Source organism: Ochotona princeps, chromosome 2, assembly GCF_030435755.1.
Source record: "Ochotona princeps isolate mOchPri1 chromosome 2, mOchPri1.hap1, whole genome shotgun sequence".
NCBI classification, from domain to species: domain Eukaryota; kingdom Metazoa; phylum Chordata; class Mammalia; order Lagomorpha; family Ochotonidae; genus Ochotona; species Ochotona princeps.
The window spans coordinates 49,890,282-49,918,056 of record NC_080833.1 but is presented as its reverse complement, the minus strand read 5'-3'; the positions used below and the strand labels follow the sequence as shown (position 1 = coordinate 49,918,056).

At 42.1% G+C, this 27,775-nt stretch overlaps 1 protein-coding gene across 6 annotated transcripts in view; it reads right to left on the bottom strand.

The window, feature by feature from the left end:
- NFIA (nuclear factor I A) overlaps window positions 1-27,249 on the bottom strand; it is a 368,818-nt gene extending 341,569 nt beyond the window's left edge. The window contains exons 1-3 of one of the 6 annotated variants that reach the window (XM_004588720.3): window positions 22,420-22,836; window positions 21,695-21,752; window positions 15,853-16,384 (exon numbers count right to left, since the gene is read on the bottom strand). In XM_004588720.3, coding sequence (XP_004588777.1) covers window positions 15,853-16,384; window positions 21,695-21,752; window positions 22,420-22,523 — 694 coding nt within the window. In that variant the 5' untranslated portion in view covers window positions 22,524-22,836. Of the gene's footprint in view, window positions 1-15,852; window positions 16,385-21,694; window positions 22,065-22,419; window positions 22,837-26,863 lie in introns of those variants that run through there. The other 5 variants (XM_004588721.3, XM_058657302.1, XM_004588722.4 and 2 more) reach the window with 5 other exon arrangements.
- Window positions 27,250-27,775: the final 526 nt, after the last annotated feature.

Genomic DNA, 27,775 nt, shown 5'->3' with positions numbered 1-27,775 from the left:
CCATTATCCTTCACTGAAACCAGCAGGAGCTTTTAGATATGAAAATATGGCCAGATAGAAACACTTCATGCAAAAGTCTGCGGTGGAAGGGTTTTGATAATGAACCCGCCTAGAGAAATAAAATCGTGAATGCTGCATGCGTTGGGGGGAAGAAACTCTTATCTTCAGTTGGGTTCTGTTTCCCTTAGAGAGGCTTATGTTACCTACAATCAATAGGTCTCCAATTAAACAAAGAAGATTTACATATGCTGGTGCATTTTGGAGCTAATGAAATTGGTCTAATGGTTTTAAAGCCAGGAAAGCAGTGGATAGGAAAGTTAACCATTCACCATATAGAACTGAGCTCAACATCTTGATCCTAATTTTAAACTTTTCAACTTCTACTGCCTGTGACCTCTCCCCTCTAAAGTACATAACATGCCAAAACGTCTACTATGCAATGAGAACACACCTGCAAAACTGCAAAGGCTCACTACAGATAAGCACATGATGGACAGCCTTGTTCCCCACAGAGCAAGGCAGGATGTGATTCAAAACCAACAAAAACACAGCATCCACTCTGAGGAGAAGGGCTCTATTTTTAACCCAAATTTTGTTTTGTGAAAATTCAGCAGCAAGAAATTCAAATCCTTCATTTCCCACCCTCACAGGAGACTTACCTAGCACACAGTAGGTACTTGATAAATGACCGCTGATAAATATCCTCACATACAAACCAGAACAGTGGCTACATTACCCTAGCATCCACAAATCATCTTGCCTAGATAAAAAGTTCAGATAAAAGTCAAGACCACGATCTTAAAAAGAAAAACTGTTTTCTACAAATCACTTCAGCATCATCCAACTTTCAGAATTACAACTACTCATGATAATAACTCCTTCTTTGATTTAATATGAAACTTAGAGTGAGCAAACAAAAATCTGTTAACAGATTAAGATGAGAAGCAATAATCTTTCTGAACAAAATAAAGAGAAAAAGAAAGTAATACCAAACTCACTTCTAAGCTAAACACCAAAAACTATTTTACAGCCACTCGTTTTTTAAATTCATTTGACACATGGACCTGGCGTGGTAGCCTTGTAGCTAAAATCCTCACCTTGCATGTGCCAGGACCCCATATGGGCGCTGGTTTGTATCCCGGATGCACCACTTCCCTTCCAGCTCCCTGACTGTGGCTTGGGAAAGTAGTACAGGACAGCCAAAGACTTGGAACCCTGTACCTGCTTGATAGATCCAGAAGACGCTCCTGGCTCCTGACTTCAGATTGGCTCAGCTCTAGCCATTGCGACTACTTGGAGAGTGAACCAGCGGATGGAAGATCTTTCTCTTTGTCTCTCCTTTTCTGTGTAGCTCTGCCTTTCCACGAAAAATAAACAAATCTTTAAAATAAATATGTAAATAAATTCGTTTGACACACTTCTCAGATTACTTAATTTTTCAGAGTAGATCTTCCAACAAGTCACTAATTCAACAAAGCTATTCAATGTGCCTACTAACTGCTATGACCTATGTATCCACAAATTGGGTACATAATAATGAATGCAACCCCATTCCCATTCAGAAATGAACCACAGCCCATTGCGGGAGTCAACAGAAAGGTGGCTTGCTAGCAGGACTTGCCAACAGTGACTACTTGACTAGGGCTAATGGACACAGTGAGTACACAGGGAAGGAGTCCCAGCACAAGCCAAGGTGACAGGAAAGCTTTCTTGAAGAAGTAATGGTACTAGCTGTCTCAAAGTGTAGTGTTGGCCAAGTAAGGCTGCATGAGGAAATTCCAGGTAGACTGATGCAAAGAAAGAGAAAATTTGAATAGACATACAGGAAACAGGCAGGAACAGAATACGTTCCTATATACTCCATGCACCAAAAATTTCATTTATGCTTTCCATAGGCATTCTCCAGTTTTGGGGCTACCACTTGTTGTTGTGTTTACCACTTATTTCAAATGTAATCTGTCCACTTTTGTGAGTCCACACGTCTAAATACACTTTGCCTTATTTCAACACTGTATTTATGATCTGGATTACAAACAAGAACACGCCAAAACGCATAGTACTAGTAAGGGAACCCTGTCAGGCGTGAAAGCCATTCCACATTACTAAGTTTCTTAAACCTTCAAACATCCTGTCCGATTTCAGCTCCTATCGGCAAAGTTCAAAGAATCAAAGACCCAAGGCTGATGTATTACAGTTTACTGAAACACCACCCTGGTGGGAATATGCAGCCAGGGATTGATCGCAAATTTAAAGACAAGCAACCCTTTTTCCAGATGTTTGATGGAGCTAGACGATGAGAACGCTCCAAAAACAATTTCCCGGTAAATATGGATTAAAACAGAAATGGGTATTAATAACATGAAAATATAAGAGTGTTTCCAAAGGTCCACTGAAAAACTATACTTAAAAAATAAATTTAGGACCCAAGCGCTTGGGTTCCTACCACTGATGTAGGAGACCTGGATGGAATCCCTGGTTTGTGTCTTCAGCCTGGCCCTGCCCTGGCTATTGGGTACATTGGGGGAGTGAAGCAACAGATGGAACATTTCTATTTCTTTCTTTCTGTCACTTTTTCAAATAAACATATCTTTTTAAAAGTATGACATTGGTACAAAATTTTTTTGAAATTGATGCAATTTTTTATAATATGAATTTTCCAAGAACTTTTTAATGACCCCCTCATACATATGTTAAAACACACAGTCTAAGTGAAAGTCTGTTTATCTTTAACATGTTCAATTTTATTCTTATTACATGAATGGGAGATTAAAGGAACCAAAATTGGCCAGAATCATTAAAGTACTATTTAAGACTAGTAGAAAATAAGACGGGTAAGAAGAAGAGGCATAGTCTAACAAAGATGAGTAGCAAAGCTGGAGAGATTTCTCAAATTTCTAAGCTTTCATTATTTGGAAATGTGACAACAGTATCACATACTGCTAAAATCATCAGGTACATTGTGACATTTGTAAAAAGATGGTTTGTTTAATTTGAAGAGCACATGCTTTGCTCTTCCAGGAAGAAATGAACTGCTAACATCCCATGAACTGTATCACGTTTGCTTCATGTCTTTGAGTGTTGAACAAAGAAATCTGTCTGGAGTTACATGATGCCCCACATGTTACTGTGACTAATTCCCAGCCATTTGTATTTACAGTGCCCAGAATGAGTTTCTATGACAAACCCATGCCATGATTTAAATGTTACACATTTTCTCCCTCTTGAAAATTATTATAGAGCAAATCATTTGATCTGCACTCTATATAAGGAAAAACTCACCTATTAAAGGTGAGAGAACCAGATTACACTCTCACATTAAAAAACAAGCAAATATCAGAATAAAAAAAGCAACTTACATTGAACCGCCGGATCCTTACTGTTTTATGTACATGTGTTCCATTGATCAGATATGCAACAGTTCTCTCTTCTATTACCATGCATACACACTTTCCAAAGCTCCTCACATCAGTCCCATCAACACACTAGCACAGCCTCACACATACAGGACTCTTCTCATGCTTTCTGGCTGGAAGTAAAATGTCTCTGTTTCCTTTAAAAAATAAAAAGAGCGGCAAAAGAGCAAAGCAGCATGAGACCTCTAACAATTTAAAACCCATCTCAGGGTAAAAGTCTCATGAGTACTTCCTACTTTTTAATTCCTTATTGCTAGAGGATTATGTTTTTGATGAAACAATAAATGGAAATTATGAAATTACAAAAATTAAAAGAAAAAATAAAGGAAGAAGAAGGATGCAGTGTGGGTGACTGGAAGGACAGGGTGGGAAGTATTATTATGGCCTTACATTTGTAAGTATATATGAAATTTGTTCACTTTATTTCAATAACCAAGTAACAAAAAATAGTCTCATGATTATGAACTTGCCTCTGAGAGGGAGGAAAAGGGAATTCAGGTGGCTGTTTTGATACTTGGCTGTGTTTTAGCCAAATGAACTCAATACAGCCTGCTTTCCAAGGCCTCCCCTCCTTTTTGTTTTTCCTCTCTCATTCTCCTACTATTTAGTTTTCCAATAACTCTATTTTAGACTTCAGTGTTACTTGAAGGATGCCCTTTAAAAAAATAAATAGAACTCCGTGTGGCACCAGCATTCTTTAGAGAAAGCACACAACTGTGGTGAATGACTGAGTAATAGCAAGCACCTGCACCCTCTTCTGTATTTGCCTGAGTGATTTTTATGCTTACATAGCTTCTATATCAAAAAGAAACTTAACATGTAATAGAAACAGAGACAAATGATGGAATTCCTCAACACATAACAATTATACTGCTTCTCTCCTTCCCACTCCCAAAAGCAATATGCACAATTGCTTTTACAAATGTTTAAAACTGGGCCTGGCGCGATCGCATAGTGGTTAGAGTCCTCGCCTTGCACGTGCCAGGATCCCATATGGGCACCGGTTCTAATCCTGGCAGCCCTGCTTCCCATCCAGCTCCCTGCTTGTGGCCTGAGAATGCACTCAAAGAAGACCCAAAGCCTTGGGACCATGCACCCACATGGGAGACCCAGAAGAGCTCCTGCCTCCTAGCTTCGGATTGGCTCAGCTCCAGCCGTTGCAGTCACTTGGGGAGTAAACCATCGGATGGAAGATCTTCCTCTCTGTCCCTCCTCCTCTCTGTATATCTGCCTTTCCAATAAAAATAAATAAATCTTGAAAAAATAAATAAAAATGAATGTTTAAAACTCACTATGGGAGGTAGATATTGTGGCATAGTAGGTTAAGCCACCACTTGGGACACACACATCCCCTACCAAGTGTCTGAGTCCCAGCACCTCAGTTTCTGATCCAGGTTCCTGTTGTCAAAGACAACAGATAATGGGAGACGTGGAGTTCTGGACTACTGATTTTGACATGACCCAGTCCTTACTAATGCAGACATCTGGGAAGGAAACTGACAGAAGATAAATCAGTCTCTCTCTCTCTCTCTCTCTCTCTCTCTCTCTCTCTCTCTCTCTCTCTGCCCTGCCCTCCCCCGCATATATATCTATGGAGATATCTATATCTGCCTTTCAAGTAAATTCAAAAAATAAAACAACCATTTAAAATAAGGAAACAGGAGTTTAAAATTTCAAATAAGCTATTAGGAGAAAGATCTTAATTTAAAATTTTAAGATTTCTAGGGAAATTATATCTGAAAGGCAATTAAATAGTGTTTTCTTCACTTCTGCATCTTCAGAACCAAAAAGGTGCCAAAAATGTTGTTAAGTGCTCCGAATAGGCTTGGTGACGAGAACTGCCAAGGCCATGGTAGCATTTGTCAGAAAAGGCAACCAAGACAGATGCATGGCAACACCAACCAAAGAGCATTCACATCGATAACACTGGTAATGCTTTAACTGTCCTCAGTCCACACAAGCATCCTGGAGCGCATGGACTTAATTGCCTAACCATAAAACCAAGGTTTTGGACCACTCAGCTTCCTTCCTTCCAAATAAGAAACTGGGAATCTGATATTAAAACTGAAAAATCACTATTTTTCTTGCTACCTTATGAACTTCAGAAAACAAATGACCTTCAGCATTATTAAATAGCTTCAGAGAACACTGTTTACCCTACCCACACACTCAGAAACAGAGCTTGAAGTCTGATATATTGGGGAGCAAACACTTTAAGAGATCAAAACAGGCTGTAGAAGGAACCGATCTAGTTACTAATCCTAACTACTTACCATGCATCCTAAACAACCTTTCTTTTCCCTTGCCTGCACAGAGGTAATTATAAAAACTTCCTGCCTAAAATTTATAGTCCATATAAAGAACTAATAAAATAATGCTTTAAAGAAGATAATTTAAATACAGTTATTTAACAGCACAAATCTGAGGTTCAAGGACTTGGCCTGGATGCTGGCCTTTCCACTAACTCCTGGGTGACCTCGAGTGAGCGGCAAGTGCTCCTGAACCTGTTCCCTAAATAAACGGAGCTACCCATGCCAGTCACCTCTAATCTCTTCTCTCTGCTACTATACAACAGAAAAATTCTCCAAAACCGGGAGAAGTCAAAACCGAAAACACAATAAAACCCTATGTGAGACCAAAGCAACGCACATCCACAAGTTAGAAAACTCAACTCGACCAAGCCAACCAATACCCAGATATGCAAGCTCCTTGACTGCCCAGAGTCTTTCAATGGACTGTCCAGAAACCTGTATTTTACAGCAATACGAACTGTAAAAGCTGCCTCTGCCCTCACTTGTAAACTAGGTGACTTGGCAGTAAGGAGCCCTGACCATGAATCTACGTTCTCTCCAGCATACCTTTTCCTGCAATTTTGCTGTCTCATAGCATGACTCCACTTCCTCACCATACCCCCGCAACCCAAGCACCTCCCAGGCTAAACTCAAACATAAAGCAACACCATAATTGGACTTTTTATAGCAAAACTGAAAATGTCTCTCTCTTTGAAGAATTACAAAGCTGAAACCTATGACCTTTCTAGAGAAATCCAAGTCACTGGAGTTTAAGAATGTAGGTGGTCAAAGTACAAAGAATGACATTTATACATTTCACATGTTTGTTGCCTTTTCTGAGATGAGGGGTAAATATCTTTGGAACAATTACTTCTTCAACTTCAACATTTCAGACTGCAATGGCCTCATTTTCCAAAGAACTGTATCAACATCCTGATTCCAATGAGATGGCACTTCTTGGCTCACTTTTATCCCCACTACATTTTCATAAAACACCAAAATACATGAATTATATAAGCATTTTAAAAAAAATAACCTTATAGTCTCTACAAATGAAAGCTGACAAAATAATTTTTAAAAAGTTAATTTAAATTGCTCTATGAGCACTGTAATTCTCACTGGGCATAAGGAAAGGGAATACTTCCAAAAGTATATTTAAAAAGGAGAAAGAATTCTTGGTAGAATTCCTTGTTACATTTTAAGAGGACATACAATAAAAGGATTGCAATAGCTATCTTTCCCAGACAGGAATGTGCAACAATAGTTGGGCTGTTGAACAGCATCCTTACAAAGGCTCCATTCTCACAAGTTACTTGAAACTACTCTCCAAGAGAACCTCTGAGATCTAAGGGGGGAGGGAGTCCAGCCAAAGGACTCCATTAGAAACTGTAATAACTTAACAATTTTTACATGATAGGTATCAGGCAAAAATCTTGCCACAATCATACAGAGATGCAAATGGGCTTTGGCCAAATTCTTATTTAGTACCACTGTTTCACCTTAAACATTTGTAACTCATGTTCCTTTCATTTCCAGTGACACAGTGTTAAAAAAATATGTAATAAAGCCTTCAATTTCCTATCCACGTTTTCAATATATTATTTATGAATTGCATTTAACAGAAAAGACATCACTGCTCATCTGCACAACTCAGTCGAACAGTGAGCCACAGAGGTTTCCACGCAGATCGACAACATCGTAATTACTCACTCTACAGTAAGCTCCCTCACTCATTTGGAATGTTAAAAAATGCCAGGAAGAAGGGCTCGATGTCATCTCAACACTGACATCCATCTGTCCGTGGCTCTCCTCTGATTTTACTGCTTCTGTAGCCAACATTTGCACAAAAGTTGATGAGAATTTGTCAACCTAAGGACTTGTAATGCCAGTTTCTTTGAAAGGCAATGGAATGTTGCAAAGTGACAATGATGGAATCCTGCACGTACAATCTTCATTTTCATGTAGGGGAATAAAATGAAATAAATAATATCTTGAAGAGTAGAACCCATAAAATTCACTTTTTTAAAAACACGTCTTTAGAGGAAGGGACAAGAGACCAGCACAGAACCAATTCATGGTTTTGAATTTCTGATATGAAATAATCCATCTCTGATTTTGAAAATTAAATGAAGATGGATATTTCAGTCCCACAGTTCTTATTACCCACTGACAAAGACTTTCCATACTAAAAATTACCACTCACCACTGATGTGTCTTCTCTAACAGCAGGCCATGCAAGGCATGACCCCATCATGGGCTGGCCAAACTACAAAAGCAAATCAAATCACCCAAACCATAGCAACAAAGACAACAGCCCAACAATGGCAGATGCTACACAGACATTCATTCAAATGTTTAAATAGTATACATTTTTTCATGTTTTAACTTCGTGTCACTTTTTTAATCCATAAAACATTTCAAGGACAGCCATTAAAAATTTTTATATGGAGAGGTATTCTCTGAAAACCCTATCTCTGGGAATGTGTAAGTTATGTGGGACCACCATGAGCACTGATCAGAGACATTCCAGGTAGGCAATCTGAAACAGGATGCATTGGACAATAATGCATGCATCTTTTAAACTCCTAAATCCTAATCCTTTCTTTCAGATTAACCAAGCTTCAGTTTCCCCTTTCTAGCATAAAAGATATCCCCAAACCCTAATTTATTAACACTTCTTAAAAAGAAAAGTATATTATTCAAAGTCAGTTCTGCAGCTTAATTTTTAGACATTAGATATGTATAATGATTTACTACATTTTAAATTGGTATTTATTAGTCACTTTTAAATGTACTGATAAAATTCATGTTAAATGAGGACTTCCAGGCTTGTACTGAAATCATTACAAACCGATCTTGTTTAAGTTGAAAAAAAAAATGAAAGTAAAGCCCTGACATTTAAAGTGAAGTTATTCCCATTTTCAATTTTCTTCCTTTCTATTTAAATGTGCTTTAAAAACATAGGCTAACATAATTCTACTTTATCTTCAAACACTACCTTTGTTTCTTATTAAATCATTAAACACAAAGTCATAAGCAATGGATCTCTAAAAAAGTAAATTTTAAACCTTAAAAATTTACCCAGTAAAGGAAATCAGGACTACTGTATAAACTATTATGTGCAATTTAAACTTTTAAGTAAGACTTAATATTCAATAGTTTCCTAAAACATCTAGAACCAATTAACCTCACTTTATCTTACAAAAATAACCTTACGTCTATACTACAGGGCTCCTACTCATCAAGCTTCAACATTCTAAAACAAAACAAAATAAGATAAAATAAAATAATAATCCCAGAATTCTGACCTCAGCACTGATGAGCAAATCAATCAATGGAAGCTCCCCACCCCGCCATCACTGTGTAGCTAATATGTGAGGTTCATAATGAAATACCTCCATAGCAAGGAGTCTGAATTCTGACATTCGTTCTTTCATTCAGTATGGATGCATAATACTAGTTAAATGATAGTCAACCCTACACAACAAATCTAAAGTAGGATTACAAAAAGGATAAGAATGTTTTTAGGACTACAAAATGTGTAACCAAAAGACCTGTGTTTAAACTCTTTTTCTGTACGAGTAATTTGACCACTCTGAGATTATTTTAATCTGTTCAGGTGAAGAGTATACCACTTATTCAGAAAGAGGAGGAAGAGAGGGAAGCAGAGCAGACTACAACATAGGACAAAATCTTATACAGTGTCCACTAGAGAACACTCATGGTTATACACCTACTTAGGTCTCTTCTTCCTTATACCCATCCATCTCTCCACTCTCAGCTACACTAAGACCAAAATATCGACTACTGGAAAAGTAGTGAAAGACATGAAGAGAAGTTAAGTTTAAAGTTCTCAAAGAATACTAAAGCTATTTCATTTCAATCTCAGGCACTATGCATATCCCAATCATTTCTGGGTTTAAACAAAGCAACATTTTAAATATTACAGAAGGCCAAGACTTGTCAAAAGGCAGTACAAATCAATTTGTCTTCACTTAGCTTTATCTCCTTTAGCTGTCTGACAGTGAAAATGTCCTCCACTACACACAGAATTATTGCAATTTGTTGCACCTTATTTAACACTTCTTCAACACACAAGCCATACTTATTGAACTGTCAGGTAAATGGAAAAACCAATGGCATTAAATAAAATATTTTTATACTGCACAGTTGTAGCAATAAAATATGAGCAATTATCTGTTTTCTAATATTTTGGGAATAATATAAATTAAAAGGTTATTTCTGTCTCAGCAGCAGCTCAAGAATTCTCTAAACTTCAGGGACATGAAAGTTTGGATCAATAATATGTGTCTTACAATGATCTTATTCAGAGAGAGCCAAGAAGTTGACAACCTCTGTGAGCTGCACCCTTAGGAAGCAAAACAGCAGAAATGACAAGTATCTCGGCAGCCTCCCTTCCATTCTCCAATGCGTCATGATGTCCATACTCGGACTCCTAAACTCTTAAAAAATAAAGGAAAACTTTGGTGCCATAAATTTGAGTAAAAAATCCTCAAGCACCCAAATAACATCGTAGCCTGAAACAAACTGTGCACAAAAACTATTGTGGCGATAGGGGTTTTCAAATTCTCCATTTGAGAGCTTACTGCCCAAGATTCTTTTATAGTCATTACATAAATCAAAACATTCCATGTGCCATGAAGTCATGGTTTTAGGTTTCTCTTAACAAAGCATGCCAGTTCATTCAGTCTATTCCTCCTCCAGCTGACTTCTTCCCCATACCATCTCCCAAGAATTCCAACCTCCAAATAAACATTGGGAAACTACTGTCTAAACGATAGCAAACCAAGATTTAGCACATTCACTGTTCCCAGTTCTGCATTCTACATTTTCTCCCCTGCCATTCTAATCCTCAAAATTGCTTTCAATGATCTATATTGACATTTGTGAGCAATTAGAATTGCTGTTGCTTCTGTGCAAGACTTAAAAAGCCGGCAGGCTGTTCTGCAGCTTCTGGAAGCAGCTTGAGGCTTTAACCAACTGAAACACCCAGTCCTACTGTGTACAGCACTGACCACAACAAAGGCTGTGGTTTCTCCCACACTGGCCTTAAATAGGTTTAAATTAATGCTATTCATCACTGGGTGGAAAAGAAGACAAGGCAAATCCAAGCCAGCAGCACTGGGAAATTTCTAACCAACACACTCAAATCTCTTAGCCATAAATGAACTGACCTCCATTCAAAGGTTTACTCCAGAACAACTCTTTCTCCGTATTCCTAAACACTCTGACTTTCAACTTCCAGCCTTTGTGCCACGTTCCAATAGAGGATTTTGAAGTGACACACTAGATGAAGGATGTTATTACTATCCTGGAGTTACCCAGAAAAATCTCAAAGATATAAAAGCCATATTTATCTCAAGTTTGTTGCTTGCTAATGTAAGCTTCTTTGAAGAATTTAAAAACAGAAATTTTAAAAATTTGTGCATTTATTAGCAGCTTATAGTGGTCCACTCAGTCACAAATCCAATATGAGCTTAGTCTATGGTTAGAGTTAGAAACTGATAGTGATAGTTTAAACATCACTGTTTATCAGTCACAGTCCTCTCGCTAACATACTTTATTGTTACAGATCACAGGGACTTTACTACAGTAGGGAGTTTATTATATCACTGAATCGGCTTAATTATACAATGTATTGTCTTAGACTGCACCATATATGCACTCACAGAGACAAACACAAACCTGTCAACAGACTATATAGGATATGTTTTGGATATGCAGGCTCATGTGGTAAATTGCCTAAAAAATTAGGAAATTATCACCTAAAGTTGGTATCAAATTATAAACGTCTAACAGAATTCATTCAAAAAGTTTACATAATTTATGCACTGATAACCTTATCCATATAGTCACGCAATATTTAAAATACTAGTCTTTTGAAAAATATATCATTCCCACTGTTCCAACGGCATCCTGTGTGCCACCTGGATGTACACACACAGGCACACGAAGCACACACACACTCATACACAGACACTCCTAATCTTACACCTGTTCCGAAGCAGTAGGAAGTGAATTCTCAATCTGTCAACATGACCATCTGGTCTATCTGCATAACACGGTTTTCTCTATTACTATATGAAGGAATGGCAATCAGGAAGCCAAAATAAAACTAAAATGCACCTGAACAGGACTGTCTTCCTTCTGGCTGAAAGGGAACTATACGTGGCTCATCAAAGCAAAACTAGCAGTAATCTAAGTAATTTACAATGAGCCTTCACAACAGAATAACTAAGGGAGCCACCCGGAGCAGGTCATCGGATGATCAGTGACACCGTTGCGCAGGTTTGTGCGTAGGACAGGTAGCAAGCTTCTGAGAACCTGCAATCGCTTTGCAGTGAGTGACAGGAATCTTGCTATTCCTGATCCCGGCAAAATCCACTGAATGCAGTAATGGGGGTCAGCAATCAGCCACCATTGTCCTGGAAAAGTGCTGTACCAAAGTGGTCACTGTACCGTCCAACCAGCACAGACTTACACTGCCATTACAATGATATCAATTCATTTCATACCTTGCAATTAGCAATTACAACCATCACTTAACAATTTTTGGTCATTTAGGAATCTCTCAAAATGATTCATAATATCACTAAAAAATAATTTCAATCCTAGAAAGTTTCTTATCTGCAAAAACCGAAGATGGCTTATCGCAGTTTAGCTTTGGGGCCTAATGCCACTTGAAAAGCAGCAGAGGCCCTAGTTAAATTAAACATAATTCCATTTATTTAATTTTAGTTTTTAAATGTCACCTCACAGCTGCCTCAGAGCTTTCATCCTAGCCCACGGCAGGTAATAGCTATCACATGTAACTTGTGACACTCTCATCCTGTAGCCTAAACACAACAATCTATCCCTAGCCCAGAGATGAGTCCTTAAAAAGTCTAACCTCTCACACAACTTAAGTGGCTCAACTGAGAATTCTTCTAGAATCTGATTACATTACCAGAAGTTGTACAGAAGCGGTTTAAGGGGGGGAGAAAAAAAAAAAACTCTCCAGAAAGTTCTCGGTTGAGTGCCTACTAATGAACAAAGGTTAACTTTATCTAAAAGGTCAAATGCCTGGTGGCTAAGGTTATGACCTTAACAACTTAAATTGTGACCTTGCCACGTGCCGGGTATATTGTAGATTCTGATACAGATCATCTGGAAAAGACGGGCCATAAATTAGCTTTACTGTTACTCACCCACAAAAATGCCCATTTGCCACAGTAACATAACATCTCCAAGCTGTCACCTGACACATGAAAGACAACTCAAACAGAGATGAAATCAATCAAGGGCAAAGAATGATTTTGTCCTTTATACTTCTAAGAACATAAAATTTCGTCTTACGGAACCAACTTTGATTTCATTATACTTGTTATTATTTATCAGCCACACAATTCACGCCACTTTCAGTCCACTAAATTTGGGGGGGACAAACTGCAGCATAATTTATGTATTTGCATGTTAGTATCTCAGTCAGTCAGAATAAACCACCTCTGCTCTTTAAAACTGACTGATTTTGCATTCAGATGGATGTTCTAAGATTTTAATGTTTTACCAAAGAGGTTGATGAATGACGCAATAACTATTGTACAGATCTTCCGGGGGAAAGATTTCATTCCTGCGGCCGTAAAAGGGGGTAGGCATTTTGGAAGGAAAAAAATATATACAACATTTTAAAAGAAAGAGAGGGAAAAACCTCACTATAGGTGAAAAGGCCACAATGGATTTGGCATGTATCTCAAAGCACGTTTCAGAGTCTCTGCCTCCTGCCAATACTGGCAAGTTCTCAAAACTTTTAAAGAGGTAAAAACATTGTTTAGTGTTTACAAATCTACAGTATTATAACAGATGCTTGTCAAATCAGTTGTATGCAAGTTGACCGATCTACCTCATATTTGTATTGGCAGCTTCTCTTCCACAAATAACAGGTCTCTAAATTTCCTAAATCAAATCTGAAATATTTTCAGACAAAAGGCCCTGAATATTTTCTTTTGCAGTCTTCCTGTTGCGTGCACAGCGAGGCAGCCATTACCGCGGTCCCGTGAAAACCAATGGCCAAGCCGTTGGCTGCCGTTCAGGCTTCACAAGGGATTGTGGGATACATCAGGAACACCAAACCAAAAAGTAGTGTGAGCCACACTTTTGTCAATAAATCTTTTTTTAAGCAATAAGGATGCTAACTCTCCTAAGCAACCTGCTAAATGTCATTTTATCAACATAATCTCTTCAGGTGTTGCAATAACCTGACACTGTGTTAGCTCAAGGATTTGGAGCAGCAGCATAATAACAAACCATCAACAACAGCAAAGGGATCACATACCATAGGAATAGGCAGAATGGGTGCTTTTCTTTAAATCCAAAGGAAATGCTGAAGTTGGAAACTTAAGAATGGACACCACTCAGGCGATTAAAAAAAAAAAAAAACATCTCACAGGTATTTCATTTGAGTGTTCTCCTGGAATGAAGGAGGCACACACCACTAGTTCCAGCAACTGTTGGCACTGTTCTGTGTCTAGGACGGTCAGTTAAAGCATTTGTCAAAACTTTTAAAGCACGTATTTTTCTGAACATGAGAAAGAGAAACAACAGTTTAAAGAGTGCTACTTGAAAGTATTTTCAATGCCTATACTCGCTTTGTACCTTGCTGCACTGACTTATACAAACAGATGAAAAAATTGTTAACTTTGCCCTTTCAGCAGACAAAACAAACGAACAATAAGGCTAAAAGAGGGTCAAAGAAGGGCTGAGGTCATTAGAGAGGTGATGCTTTTTCATTCTTGCTACCCAGAACTGGCTAAAGCAATAAGTACTTCTCATAATTTAGTATACATTTTCAAAAACCCAAACATCTGAAACACTCATAGATCATATCCTCTCAAAGACTCATCCATCCCCAGCCAACAGAATGCAAATGATGCTGCAGCATGCTTGCAAAGTTAATTTCTTCGGTTTCTTAAGTAAGGACAAATGGATAACAAAAGTTCTTTTTGTAAAACTTATACTGAGGAAAAATAATAGAAAATAGTGTTATCAGCCAACTCCTTTAAAAACAGCTAACATTTCCAGAACATAACACTGTGAGAGTGAGTTTACAGGCACTCTTTCCTGTCCATTGTGGGGGAAAAAAAAACACAAATATATGAATCCCAAACAATCCACAACCTTCTTTCTTCTATCTGGCTCACTTAACTGCCAAGAAGGTAATCTAGCAAGATTCACAGGTACATATAAAAAGTCAACAAGTTACACAAGACCTGAGCTTTAACATGATACAATGAGTCTTTTGTCTAAAAGTAGAGAAAAGGAACAAAGTAAAAATGCATACTCTCAGCAAGTCCTCAGGAGTTCCGTCCTGAATGCTGCAAACAGCACACATAAAACATGCCTCCAAAAAGCAATAGAGAATTGTACAATAAATCAAAGCAACTCACTCCATCAACCATCAATAGCAATTTCACGATGTCCCCATGTGCCACACAGGTGGATTACGTTTAATATTAACCTCCTCCATCACTTACTTAGAGCTGGTTTATTTACCTTAGCTATCAAATACGACGCTCAGAATCCCTAAATACAAAGCAACTAAAGTTGTGAAACAATGCAATTATTTTTCTTCATAAGCAATCAGCAATTTGATATTAATCTTACCTCCAACTTCTTAATTGGCAGGGGGTTCAAGTGGCCCCAGTAGGTTAAAAACTCTCCCAACAGAAAAGCAGCTAAAAACATTGCCTTGCTACCAGCTAAATGTTCTTTAACTAGATTACTGGTCAGTGAAAATATGCTTCTTCTTACAATAGTTTTCAAGAAGCTTCTCTCACCCCTCCTCCTCAAAAAAAAAAAAGTGATATAAACATATCACCTATCTGATTACCAACACTTTCCATAACACTACTTACCAAGGGAACACAACTGAGCGAGGAGGCCCCTAGAGCCTGCTTCCCCCCACCCCGCCCGAAGCTGGCACCCCATGCACAGGGGCCTCGGGCTATTCTGACTTTGGTCTACCTCTGAGACCACATCGCAAGATGTGGCCTACAACGCGGTGAGCCCCGGGATGGGCAGAACGGACGCAGAGGCCATCAGGAGAGAAACGCACACCAAAAAACAGAAGGAATGCTCACCATCGCACTTACCTGCTGCATGCACAAAGTATGCCAAATATAAATCGAGTTCCTTAACAGAAACCCCTATGTGATGGGGTTGGACACAGAGCCCTGGATTCGAGCATTGTGGGGACTTTACAAGGCGCTCGCCATCAGTACTTTCCAGCGGAATACCTTTAAACAAGATCACCATCACAAGGTCCAACCTCCAGACTTTGTCTGCCTGGCGGAGGCAGTCAATTCTGCGCATCTTGCCTTTCTGGTCAGGGTTGGAAAGAACACAACATGGAGGTTTTTTCCCTGTAACTGTAAGAACAAAATCCTCTCGGTACTCGGGTCGGATGTCTTTCCGTAACTTCGCCAGGAGTCGAGATGCCCACTTCTGCTTGACTTCTGGTTTTTCACTTAGCAATTCATCCTTCACGGCTCTCTCTTCTTCTTTTGACATACGCTTTTCATGTTTTTTGAAGTATTTCCGTTTGCGGGCCTGCAGGTTGAACCATGTGTAGGCAAAGGCTCGGACATGGGGCAGAAGTGCTTCGATGAAAGGATGAAATTCATCCTGGGAAAACAAACAGAAACAAAAAAGATGAGCGAATGAAAACAAAAGGAAAAACTTTTCTGAGGATGGTCACCTTTAAAAAAAAGTCTTGGCACTTGAAGTTTCGAGTCACACATTACACGGTTAAAATCATACGTGGGCTTTCTAGGCAACCTGAGGTGAGGGCCTGCAGTATCTTTTTTCACAATGCAAAAGAAAAAATATTGCTTAAAGTTTAAAACTGTCTCATTAGGCTCACCCAAGGGCATCGGCTCTCTTAGTTGGGCCTAGTTGCCAAAGCCTTCTGATAGTAAGTTTGATCTGAATGCTTATAATCTATAATCTTAACCCTATTTCAAGGAAGGCACATCTAATTCTGTCCCAGCATTGACCTCACCACTTGTAGTCCAGCCAGGACCCGGCCGCCAGATTGGCAAATCCTAAACATTTACATGCCAGTCGATGCTTGTGGAAGTCTAGGAGCAAAAATCATCTCCACAATCAATGAAAACAAAGGCTTTCCCTCTAAAAATACTGCTTGCAGACTCCAGTGTTTCTTATTCATCTGTGCTATATCTTAATTCCTCTTTTAAATCTAGCTGCACTAAATTCTTTTTTCCTTTTCTTAGTCAAAAACTTAGAAAATTTAGCAGGCAAATATGGAAGAGAAGCTTTTGATTTTTTATTAGGCAAAAATAAAAAAATCTACGTCCAAGATATATACTATGGGAATGAAACAAGACGGGAAAAAAAAAAAAAAAAAAAAAAAAAAAAAACAAAGCCGAGCATACAAGGATCCAGTAAACACACTGTGTCGTTGTGACAACACGCTGCAATTCAACACACTGAATCTGCTGATATGGCTGCGAAATGCCTGTGGTAATAATCATCCCTTATAAAAGAGTATTTAAATTTTGAAAATAATATTTCAAATTGAATCTCACAGGCAACACAGCACAGAGATACTCAATGTTTATGAGACACCAGGAAAACACTCATGGTTGCCTGTTAAAATTGAGGCGATTTGAAAATGATGTAGAATTAGAAACACCTAAAATTTTTTGGTTTATTCAAAAATCTTTGATTCTACATACATGACATTTTCTTAGGAAACATAAATTTAAAAAAATTAAACAGTAACGTCCACAAGGATTTTGGAGTACATCTAACTTTTTATTAACTCATCATACTAATCTTGTGTAACTTATCCCTGCCACATAACCAGTCCTCAAAGATAAATTATTTACTTTCAAGTAAATGTGGAAAAGAAACTAATGAGAAATTTGATTAGTTTTTTTTAAAAGGACAGACACGTAAGAACGCATTCTCTCTCTCTCTCTTTTTTAATTAATGTATCTACATATGTACTGTGGAAGTACAAGAAATTACAAAACCCAAAGTATTATTCAAAATCATTAGTTTTTTTTAAGATATTCAGGTAGGAACTGTAAGAGGAAACTTGCAAAATATTTTCATATTCAAATCTGTTATAATTTAGCAAACTATAATCAACTGCCTAAATCCTACATACAACTAATATTCTAAAATTTAAATGTGTTTTAATAAATGCACAATAAATCACTTCAACAACTGACATTTTTCCCACTCTGCACATATTACAGGCTCTAGGTTTCAAGTTGAGCTCTGAAAACTGTTCTTTTCAGCATGAGAATCCAGCGCAGGCAGCCAGCCTCCGTAACATGTGCGCACTCTTCAAGTGAGGAGGAACAGAGAAAAACACAGGAACTGTATTATTCTTGACCATACACCATTAGCATTTTAAAATGTTCTCGGGTTCAAGAATCTTCATTTCAGGAGAAAGAAATTCGGGGCAAGTCATGGTAGATCTGCTAAGGTGCATGCCAAACCACACAGCATCTCAACGTGACTAGATTCTGAGTTCACCCTGGAAACGCGCTACAGCGTGCCAGTTTCAGCTGTGAAGCAGTCCTGCATGTTGCCTGATCTTCTACCTACACAGGAGCTGCTGGGAAACAACAAAACCAACCTCACCAAAAGTCAGACCACATTTTAAAGTCTCAGTCCCATCTTACACCTCAGAAAATAACAACCCCCAACAACCTGTAGCTGTTAAAATGTTCCCTTATTTCAAAAGTGTGACTAATGATTATAAACATTTAAGTAAGCGATCTAACGTAGCATTTGAAGAGTCCGAAGACACTCCCAATATGCTTCTCAGAAAAACTGCAAACTGTGTTCATTCTTGTTTAAAGGATTTTGTTTACCTGCCAATCGAATGTCCATATACCTCACCATAAAAATCCCTAAACAAGGTCAACTATATAAATTAGTCTAATAATAATCCAAGTTCCCAATTCTGCATCAAAGGTATTTTTGATAATAATATTACTCTCCAAAGGTATTACAATGTGCCAAAAAGAGTTCACGGTATTTTGTATAATTTGACTCACATGCACAATAAAAATACTAGCTAATTAAAAAAAATAAATCTTCATCAACTCTTCAAAAAATTATTCCATAGCATCAAAACTAACGTGTGTCATTAACACACAGGAAATGACCAGAAATAACATAAATGGTGAGTCCTAAAAAAAAAAGAAAAAGAAAACATGCCTTTATAAGTCATGTTGCGGAACACAATACTGTAAACCCTATAATATTTCAAGATATTCAAGAGAAAGAGCAAGGCTGTTTTGCATATGTACTAAGTAAGAATGTCACAGGCCACTAATAAAAACAACCTGAAATCCTGTTTCAAAAATGGTATTACTTTGAATCAGCACCTAAACACTGACCTGTTTGAAAGTAAGCCAAATCTAAGAGAACCGCTGTTTGCTGATATTTCTTGAAACTTTTTTCTTAACATTCATCTATACATCTCTGCTGGATTATCATTATTTGGTGAGGTTACATGATTTGGTCATGATATGCCCACACTAGATCAAAATAAGATAGCTGGCATTTTCCTGGTAAAGTGTTTTAAAATTACATAGAAGTCAATGGAGTTCATTCTCTCCTATTGAGTACTTTTATCATTGCACTTGCATAATTTTTTAATGAGCAATAAACTACATTTTCCCCAAAACCGGCTCTAAAACATTAGAAATATTTCAGCAAATTAAATAAATTATAAATCAAATTTTAATAAAGTAAAAATCTGTAAAGTAAATGAGTGCTCATTCCTTCTTTATTGTACCTTTTCCTGATTACACTAAATAAGCATTTCTCTGGGTGTTGTTTCCACAAGGCCTAGTGGATGCACCAACGCTGCCAAGTATGTAGGAGGAGTAATAAAGGGGGAAAAACTTCTTAATGGGATAATAGCTCAGGAGCCAAGAGCAGTCAACTTTGTTAAATACCTGGTTATACCCTAGTCCTGAATGGATACTAAGATAACCTGGAACATGCACCATTCCAAAACATAGATGTATCTTTCCCGGACTCACTGGAGAAGCCGTTAAGTATCTGAGAGGGTGCTTCCTTCTCTGGCAGCATGCTCTATTATCCACAAGTCCTGTGCACTGCAAAACTTTGGCCAGCCTGAACTTAAGCCTTTGAATCTCAGCATTTCCACTGCAGTCCATAATTCATTCAAATCATCTCACACTTTGCATCTTATCCATATGCAATGGTGAACTTTGCCAGAAGTGGTTGGAAAAGTTTCATTCCATACTTCCACAAGTTCCTAAAATAGGAACTTGGGAAGTTTGTTAGGAAAAAAAACAAAAGCACACGAAAAACTTTTACAATAACTAAAGGCAACTGCTATCTATTATTAATGCTAGGCCTAAATCCTAAACAGACCACGTCTACATGAAGAATGCATTTAAGAGTCTTCTGAGATCCAACAGCCAGGATTATCACTGTTAGACACTGCGCGAAGAAGGGATGTCATGTGGGAAATAAATCTAGACTCTGGAGGAGAGAGAAAACTATTCATACTGCCCAGCCTTCCAGAAAGTACTCGAGTTAAACCGTTATCTCCCGCTAAATGAAGGCAAGAAGTGTCAGCAGTTTTCACTGGGGATGAGGAAGAAACATTTTATTTGAAGCATATAAGTTATGTAGGTGTTTCACATCACCTTGTACCAAAACGCAACATGAAGCCTCAGGCTTTAAAGAAAAAATGGGGGTTGGCGGGTAACTTTGACTTTCTTTTAGTCAAAGGAAAATAAATAATACATTAGAAAGGGACCAGCTCTGGAGACACGAAGGGGCAGAGTTCTGGCTGGGGGTGGTGCCGCCTCCAAAGGGCCGAACAGGGCACGCTCTGGAGGGGCGCGGGGGACACGGGAGCCCCACGCGCCGCTCGGACTCTGAGAGAAAAGTTGCCCCCGTCGTGCGCGCGGGGCGGCCGCTCGCAAGGGGCGGCGGCGGGGACGGCAGCGGCTGGCGGGGGGGAGCCGCGTCCGGCCAGGGCCGCCGCTCGGGCCCGCGGCCGGGAACCCAACTCCACTAGGCACCCCCACTCCCCCGGCCTGCAAGGACCACGGTCGCGGCCTCCACTGCTCGCCGCTTCTGCCCAGCGTGAGCTCTACCTGCCCCGAAACTTTCACGCGGAGGAAAGCGAGTGGGCCGCCAGCGGGCGGCCAGGACGCAGGCTCCACCCGGCCGGCGCGGGGCGACGCGCGTCCACGCAGCCCCGCTCCGCGGAGGACTCGTCGCCGTGGCCGCGGCCGCCGCCGCCGCCCGCGTCCAGGGGCGCTGTCCCGGCCGGCCCGGGGCCCGGACGGCGGCCCGGCGTCCATCCTACAGCCGGAACCCGAAGGCTGGCTGACAATAAGCAAAAGTAAGAGTTCGGGGAGGCAGCTGAGGGAGCCGCCGCGGTGCGGACTCCGCGGGGCGCTCGTCCTCCGCCCGCGCCCCGTGCCAGAGGCTGCGTCCACCCCGGTCGTGCGGGGTGTGCGGTGGGCACCGTCGGCGGCCCCCTCCCCGGTCGCCGCCGAGCTCCCGAAACCCGTGCGGGGCGGCGCAGACGCCGAGTCCAGATTTCGGCGCGTCATGGGCTGCAGCCCCAGCGGAACACGTGCGGGGCGTCCGCCAGCACCGCCACTCCGCAGTCGGGCGCCCCGATATTAATTAACGCATTAATAAGAGGGCGCCATTAACCATGTGCCCACACAAATGGCCGTGCGATAGGAATGCACCCGCATGGAAACAAAAGTTACTTTTTTCAAGCGGCGCCCCGGGCACAGGCGCGCACAGGTACTGGCACAGACTCGGCCCACTCGGCGACCCGCGCCCGCCTCGGCCCGGGCCGCCGCGACGGCGCCGTGCTTCAAAGCCCCCCACCACCACGCCAGCCCGGCCCCCGGCCCCGCGGCCCTCCGCATCCCCGCAGCTGCTTACCTGGGTGAGACAGAGCGGAGAATACATAACTGCCGGGCGGTGGGGTGTGCGTGTGCGTCTGGGTGTGCGGGCCGGAGGTGTGCGTGAGTGTGGGTGAGAGAGGAGCGGGAGAGGGAGAAAGAGAGAAAGAGAAGGGAAAGAAAAAAAAATCAAGCCTGCTTCTTGCGTTCACATTTCCAACTCGGCTCAACTGCAGCCGCCAGCGCGCTAGTGCCGCTCCATGGGCTGAACTTTAACCCCGCCTAGAGTTTCCCTACACTGCACTATACATGCCTACTGTACGCGGGCGTTAAAGGCATAGCGCACCCTTTCCCGCTCCCGCGCCGGCCCGGCCGGGTGCCGCGAGCTGCCCGCGCGCCCGCCTCCGCCTCCGCTCTGCACCGCACCGCACAGCCGCGCCCGCTCGCGCCGCCGCCGCCGGGGGAGGGGGTGCGTGGGGGAGGGGGCGGCTGCGGCGCCGCGCGGCCAGCCGGGTCCCGAGCCTCGGCGGCCGCTCCGCTCGCTCCCTCGCCCGCTCGTCCGCCCGCTCCGGGTCGCCCCCTCGCTGGCTGGCTGGCTGCTCGCCCCCCGCCCCCTTGCCCGCTCCGCGCAGAGCTGGGTAGCGCAGTGAGGAGCGGTTACAGTCAGCCCCTGGCAGCTATAGGCTGCCACAGGATGTGCTTAAGCAAACAAAACTACTTTTCCTCGTCCCCATCCCCCCACCCGCGCCGCAGACCTTCGCGGACCTCGGTGGAGGAATCGGGCCCCTGGGCCAGGATGCCCTGCACCCCCCGGGCCACTGTGTGGGCACCGAGGGAACCGAGGAGGAGGCCCGGCTGCACATTTGCATGTATGCAAATTTCTTTGAAAATTCAGACCTCCTAGGTAACTTTTTTTCCCCCTCTGAAATGCGGTACGGCTCAAAGCATTGTAATCTCTCCAGCGAAGCTTTCTGTGGGAATAGATTCTTCGGCAGAGGTAATTACGCCCCAAACCCTGCAAACTTTGTGCAGCTCCAGTCCTGTGGCACTGAGAAGCGGGGGTGGTGCGGCGTCATTTCACACCGCAGCTTCACCGGCGTGCGGGGTTGGGGGGGGCGCGCTGGAGAAGGGAAGGCGGAGATTAACCGGGTTCTCCCCCCCAACCCCCACGCCGGGACTGTGAGACCAATGGGTTTGAACACAGCCGCCATACACAAAGTTCTATCACGTTCAGAAACAACAGCGGTTTCGCGGTGACATCTTTTGGGGGGAGGAGGAGAGTGGGGGCGGGGAGAATGTGAGAGGGATGTCCTCTGTGGGAAGGGAGCTACTCTGATCCCCGCGGTATACCCAGAGCTGGAAGGGGGCTAGCCCGACCGACCCTGGTCTCGGGCACTCCTGGGTAGAGTGCCTTTTAAGAATCCCCCCCTTTTTTCCCTCCCCCAGGTAATAGTTCTTAAAATGGAAAAGAACTTCCTGCAATTATTTTAGGTTTGCTAAAGTATTGTTTTGGCAAGGGGGGGGGGGTGGTTTTTAGGGTTTGGCAAGTTGCCAAAAAGCCTGCTTTTCCAGTTTTTTTTTTTTAACCTCATATTTTCTCTCTAGCCTCTGCTCGCTCTCTTGGAAGAAGAAAAAGGCAGTGTATACCTGCCTCCTCTAAGCCCGCGTCCCATCTTTGCCTTCTCTTCTCCCTCGCTTTGGTTCTCAGCCTGCTGCATTTGCCAACCCTACTCAAAATTCCAGAAGCAAAGCGCAGGGTATCCCTGGCACACAGACAGGGCAGTCTCCTTGGGAGCCAGGCGTGAGAGGGACTCTGAAAAGAGGAGGTTCCTTAGGAGTGCCCACTAGGCAAATAAGGCTGAGGAGTGTATTAAGGCCACTCTCATTCAGAGATATATAAATGTGTTGTTAAGTAAGGGGAAGGAATCTGCTAACTGGAGAATGAGCAAAAATAAAATCCTCTGGAACAGTTCTGTATCTGTAAAATTATTTCATACTTTATTATTTTAGTGCCCAAATAATTCCCCAAAGGCAAAAAAAAAAGTTATTCCCACCCCAGAATTTCCTTGGAAATGTCTGATTATTTATTAAGGAGTGAAGGCAACTCATAACCTTAGCCTTCAATGAGAGAGTCCATTCTTCCAAACTAAACTACTTTTTCCTAATTCCTCTTGGACTTCAGTAGGGCAGACATGTCCTACAAGCTAAGCCGAGTTACCGAGACAACATCCTGGCCACGAAAAGCTTTGCTGGGATCTATAACTTCAACGCGCTCCAAGTTTCCTCGACAGAAGTTTCTGGCTGACGGTCCCAACATGTAACTGAGGCACAGCGAAGCGTTATTGTTCCGACTGTGTGCTCTTGGGAAGCTGTCTTCCAGAGCAGATTAAAATCTTTCTTTGCTGCATTCAAAGGTACACTCCACATCTGCCTCTTCTCAAAACAGTAAAGATTTTTACTTTTGATTCACAAGGGGAAAAATAATAAATAAAAGAGCTGGCGCGTTGCCCTGTTTCCTTTTTTAAAAAACGAGGGTAAGTAATTTAATGCTGATATTTCCAGTTTAAAAACGTCTTTTGTTGCAGCCATGGATGTGCCCGCGATTTCCAGCTTTCTGCGGTTAGCAATATTATCTTAAGTAACTTTTGGCGCCCTGCGTAAGACTTTTGGATATGGGACGATTGTTTGCGCCCTCTAGGCAAGGGCTGGATCCAAGTTCAGCAGTAAAGCCTTTCACATCCGCCCCAGCTTTCTCTCCTATCTCCGCCAGCTCCCGCTCCCTCCCCCGCGCGTGGGGGCTGGGGGGAGCAGAGAGGGCCGCGGCGGAGGAGGCGGGGGAAACACTCCAAGCTCGGTTCCAACTACGGCGTTTGGAAACAAGACTGAGAAAAATACAGTAGAAGAGTTACAGTTACAAAAAGGCTTCTGGTAACTTTCTCTCCAACAGGCATAAATTTAAACACACACAAAGAAACAGATGTTCCTCAAAGGGCATGCTGGGGGTAAAAAACATTTCCAACTCTCTCCCCTCTTCCCAACTGGCAAAAGTAAACCCTTGTGCAGCGTTCACAAAGATACCAAGACACTTGAGAGAGAGCCACAGTGAGTGAGCAGGGATGGAGGGGAGGGGGAAAGAAAGAACGCGGAGCTGTGCAGGAAGCGCAGGTGAAGTAGGAAAACTAGTTTATTGCACATATAAATGACCCATTGTTAGGAAGGAGAAACCCCTTATTGGAAATAACCGCTCCAATCATTTATTTTGCAAGTGGTAGGAGGCTGCCTTGAAATGGGATTGCGCTAAGGAGGCTCCTGTCATGCTCTCTACTATCCATATTCTTGCTGGCACGGAGCCCAGCCTTGCATTTACTGCGTTTTATTTGCAGGAACACTACCTTGCCAGCTTTAGTGAAATCCTCTTAGATATATAAATTACGTCAATAAAGTTTCACTTATGTGTACATCTCAAATACCTCTCATTTTGGAGGTTACTTAATAGGGAGATGGTATTAATATGTTTTAGATTTTAATGTCCAAAGCAGTGACCATAGGATTGGGATTCCTAAATGACAACACCATTAACTACAGTTCTTATCAAGACTAACTTAATTAACCAGCATTCTCCAACCTTCTTCACTAGCTTTCCACCTGCAGATTTGTCTTATATTCATATAATGTTCAATTGATTAATGTTGCTGAGCCGATGGGTGTGAATTCTTACCAGATTTTATTAAGAGGCCTACAGCCTTGAAAAATGCTCTATGAGAATTTGGGTGTTTTTTTTAAGTGGGGGGAGATACATATTTTTTGTATTTTTTTCTTATACTGACTTCCCATACTCACTACAGTCCCACAGTCCAGGGCAGAGGTAAGCCACTTATTGGCCACAGAATTGGGTGTCCACTCTATTCAGGGAGAAGGAGAAAGTGGATACATTTCAGTCAGAGGTTGCCAGTTCCTGTCTCCAAGACAAGCTACTGCAGTTGGTTTCCTTTGGATTGGTGTCAAGGACCTGCCCCAGCAGCCAGACTCCAACTACAGTGGAAGGAGTCAGCAGGGGCTGCTGTGGTAACAAGAAGAAATGTCAAGTTGGCCAGTCTTAATATCCTATTTGCTACTGACCATACAAACACCAGAAACCAAGAAAACAGGCTCCCTGCCCCAACTCTGTCCTTTCAGATCTGTGAACAGCTGTTGGCCCACCTGTGAAACTCCCTGTCTGCCTTAAAATTGTTTAGAGTTCCAGAGAGGCTAGCCCAATCCTTGTAAGCACTCCAAATACCATAGCTTCTAAGACAATCTGAGTGCAAAGTGTTGCAATGCTGAGTATGCAACGTATTACTTCCCAAAGCTCACTGCAGTCCCACTGCTCAGGAGACTGCACCCACACGTTGTTTAAATCTCACTTTCCACCGCAGTCACCAACTTCCCTTAGTTCATAAAGCATAACTAGTGCAAAGCCTCTCTCTAGTAAGACTGGTCTTTTTCCAAAAGACAAAGAAGGCGTACAATCCATGCATGAAACTCCTCAGTCAGCTTTTCTCTCTTTTTTTTTTTTTTTTCTTAAACCTGAAAACTTTGTCCTATTGTGCTTGCTAAATCCGGAAGAGCCCGTAGCTTCTACAGCTTGAAACACACCACCATCCCCTTCAAAGCCGCAGAGAACTTGCAGACCTCTGCCCCGCCCCTTCTGGCTACTGTGAAACACTGTACAGTCAAGCCCGCTCGTGATTGGAGGAAGCTTTTGTCAATCTCCCAGGTGGTCCCATTGATTAGAGGATCGAATCGTCAATTATTCGCCGGGTCCAGACATTGCTTTTCGGGTTAGGTTGACTGCTGAGGCCAGGCGTCTTTTACAGAACAGAGCACGCACAGGATCCCACTCCCTACCCCCCACCCCTTTCTGGAACCGAGCAAGCGCTAAGAGGAAAAAAAATCTGTCAAGCTCAGCAATTTTTTCAAATCCCGAAAAAAAAAAAAAAAGGAAACCCAGTCTCTTGATGTACATAGCACAAAACGCCATCCACAAAGCTTCATCTTTAAAACAAAACCATCACAATAGACATTTACCCAGCAATCACTTAAAGTGCAAAGCGAACGAGAGAAAATGTTAAAGTCTTAGTCATTAAGCAAAATCATTCAGCCATTATTGTTGTTTATAAAACACATATCGTATAAATGCAAAATAGAAAGTTTAAGATGTACCACGTACCATTGCAATGTAAAAAGAGTACGTGAGAAACTTTAAAGTGTTCTGACGAATTGCTTCATTTGTTATCCCCTTTTTTTTTGCATTGAAAAAAAATTAAACTTGGGACCGTTGAAAACCCGGAAGAGATTTTTTTAAAGCTGTTGGCCAATTGCAGGCTTCTTGGAGATTTTTTTTTTTTTAACTCCAAATCAGAAGGCTTTTGCAATTGCAATGCGCATTCTCTCCCTCTCCCTTTCTCACTGTCTCTGCGCTCGCTCGCTCTCTCTCTCTCTCGCTCCCTCTCTCTCCCCCTTCCCCGCCCCCTCCTCTTTTGAAAGCGATCCAAACCCGTAGCAGGCTGCTTCTCAGATTCTCTCTGCCTTTGCCTGGTGTGCTTTGGATTGTACGAGACTTTGAAGAAGTTGCGATCAAGAGAGTCCCTCTCATGGCTCCCTACCCCCTTGTTTATTTCCGCAATCGCTGCAATTTGCATAGTAACTGCGCTGGGGGCGGCTGCCGGCCGAGGGGGCCCGGAGGGGGCCGGGGAAAGGCCTCTTCTCGCCTCGCCAGTCTCCTCCTCCCCACGGCGCGTGGCCAATAGGAGCCCCTGCGTTCAGCGCAGGCTCCGGTCCGGACGGCGTTGGCGAGAAAAGCCCCAGCGTTGCTAGGCCCCGCTCGTGGGATCGCAGCTTTGGCGCAGTGGAGGGGCCCCGGCTTGCGGACCTCGCTGCAGCCGCTGGAGAAGCCAGTCACCTTTGCCTGCGGTTGTGTGGCTTTTGCGCTTTTGAATCCAGTCTACATTCCTGCTTTCTCCAATTCTCTTTCCAGAGCCTCTCGTGAGTTATTAGGCTAGTTCAGGATGGTCAGAGAGAGATTTAACCTTTATTTGCACTAGTGTAGACTGAGAGTTAAAGATCCTCCTTGGTGCATTAA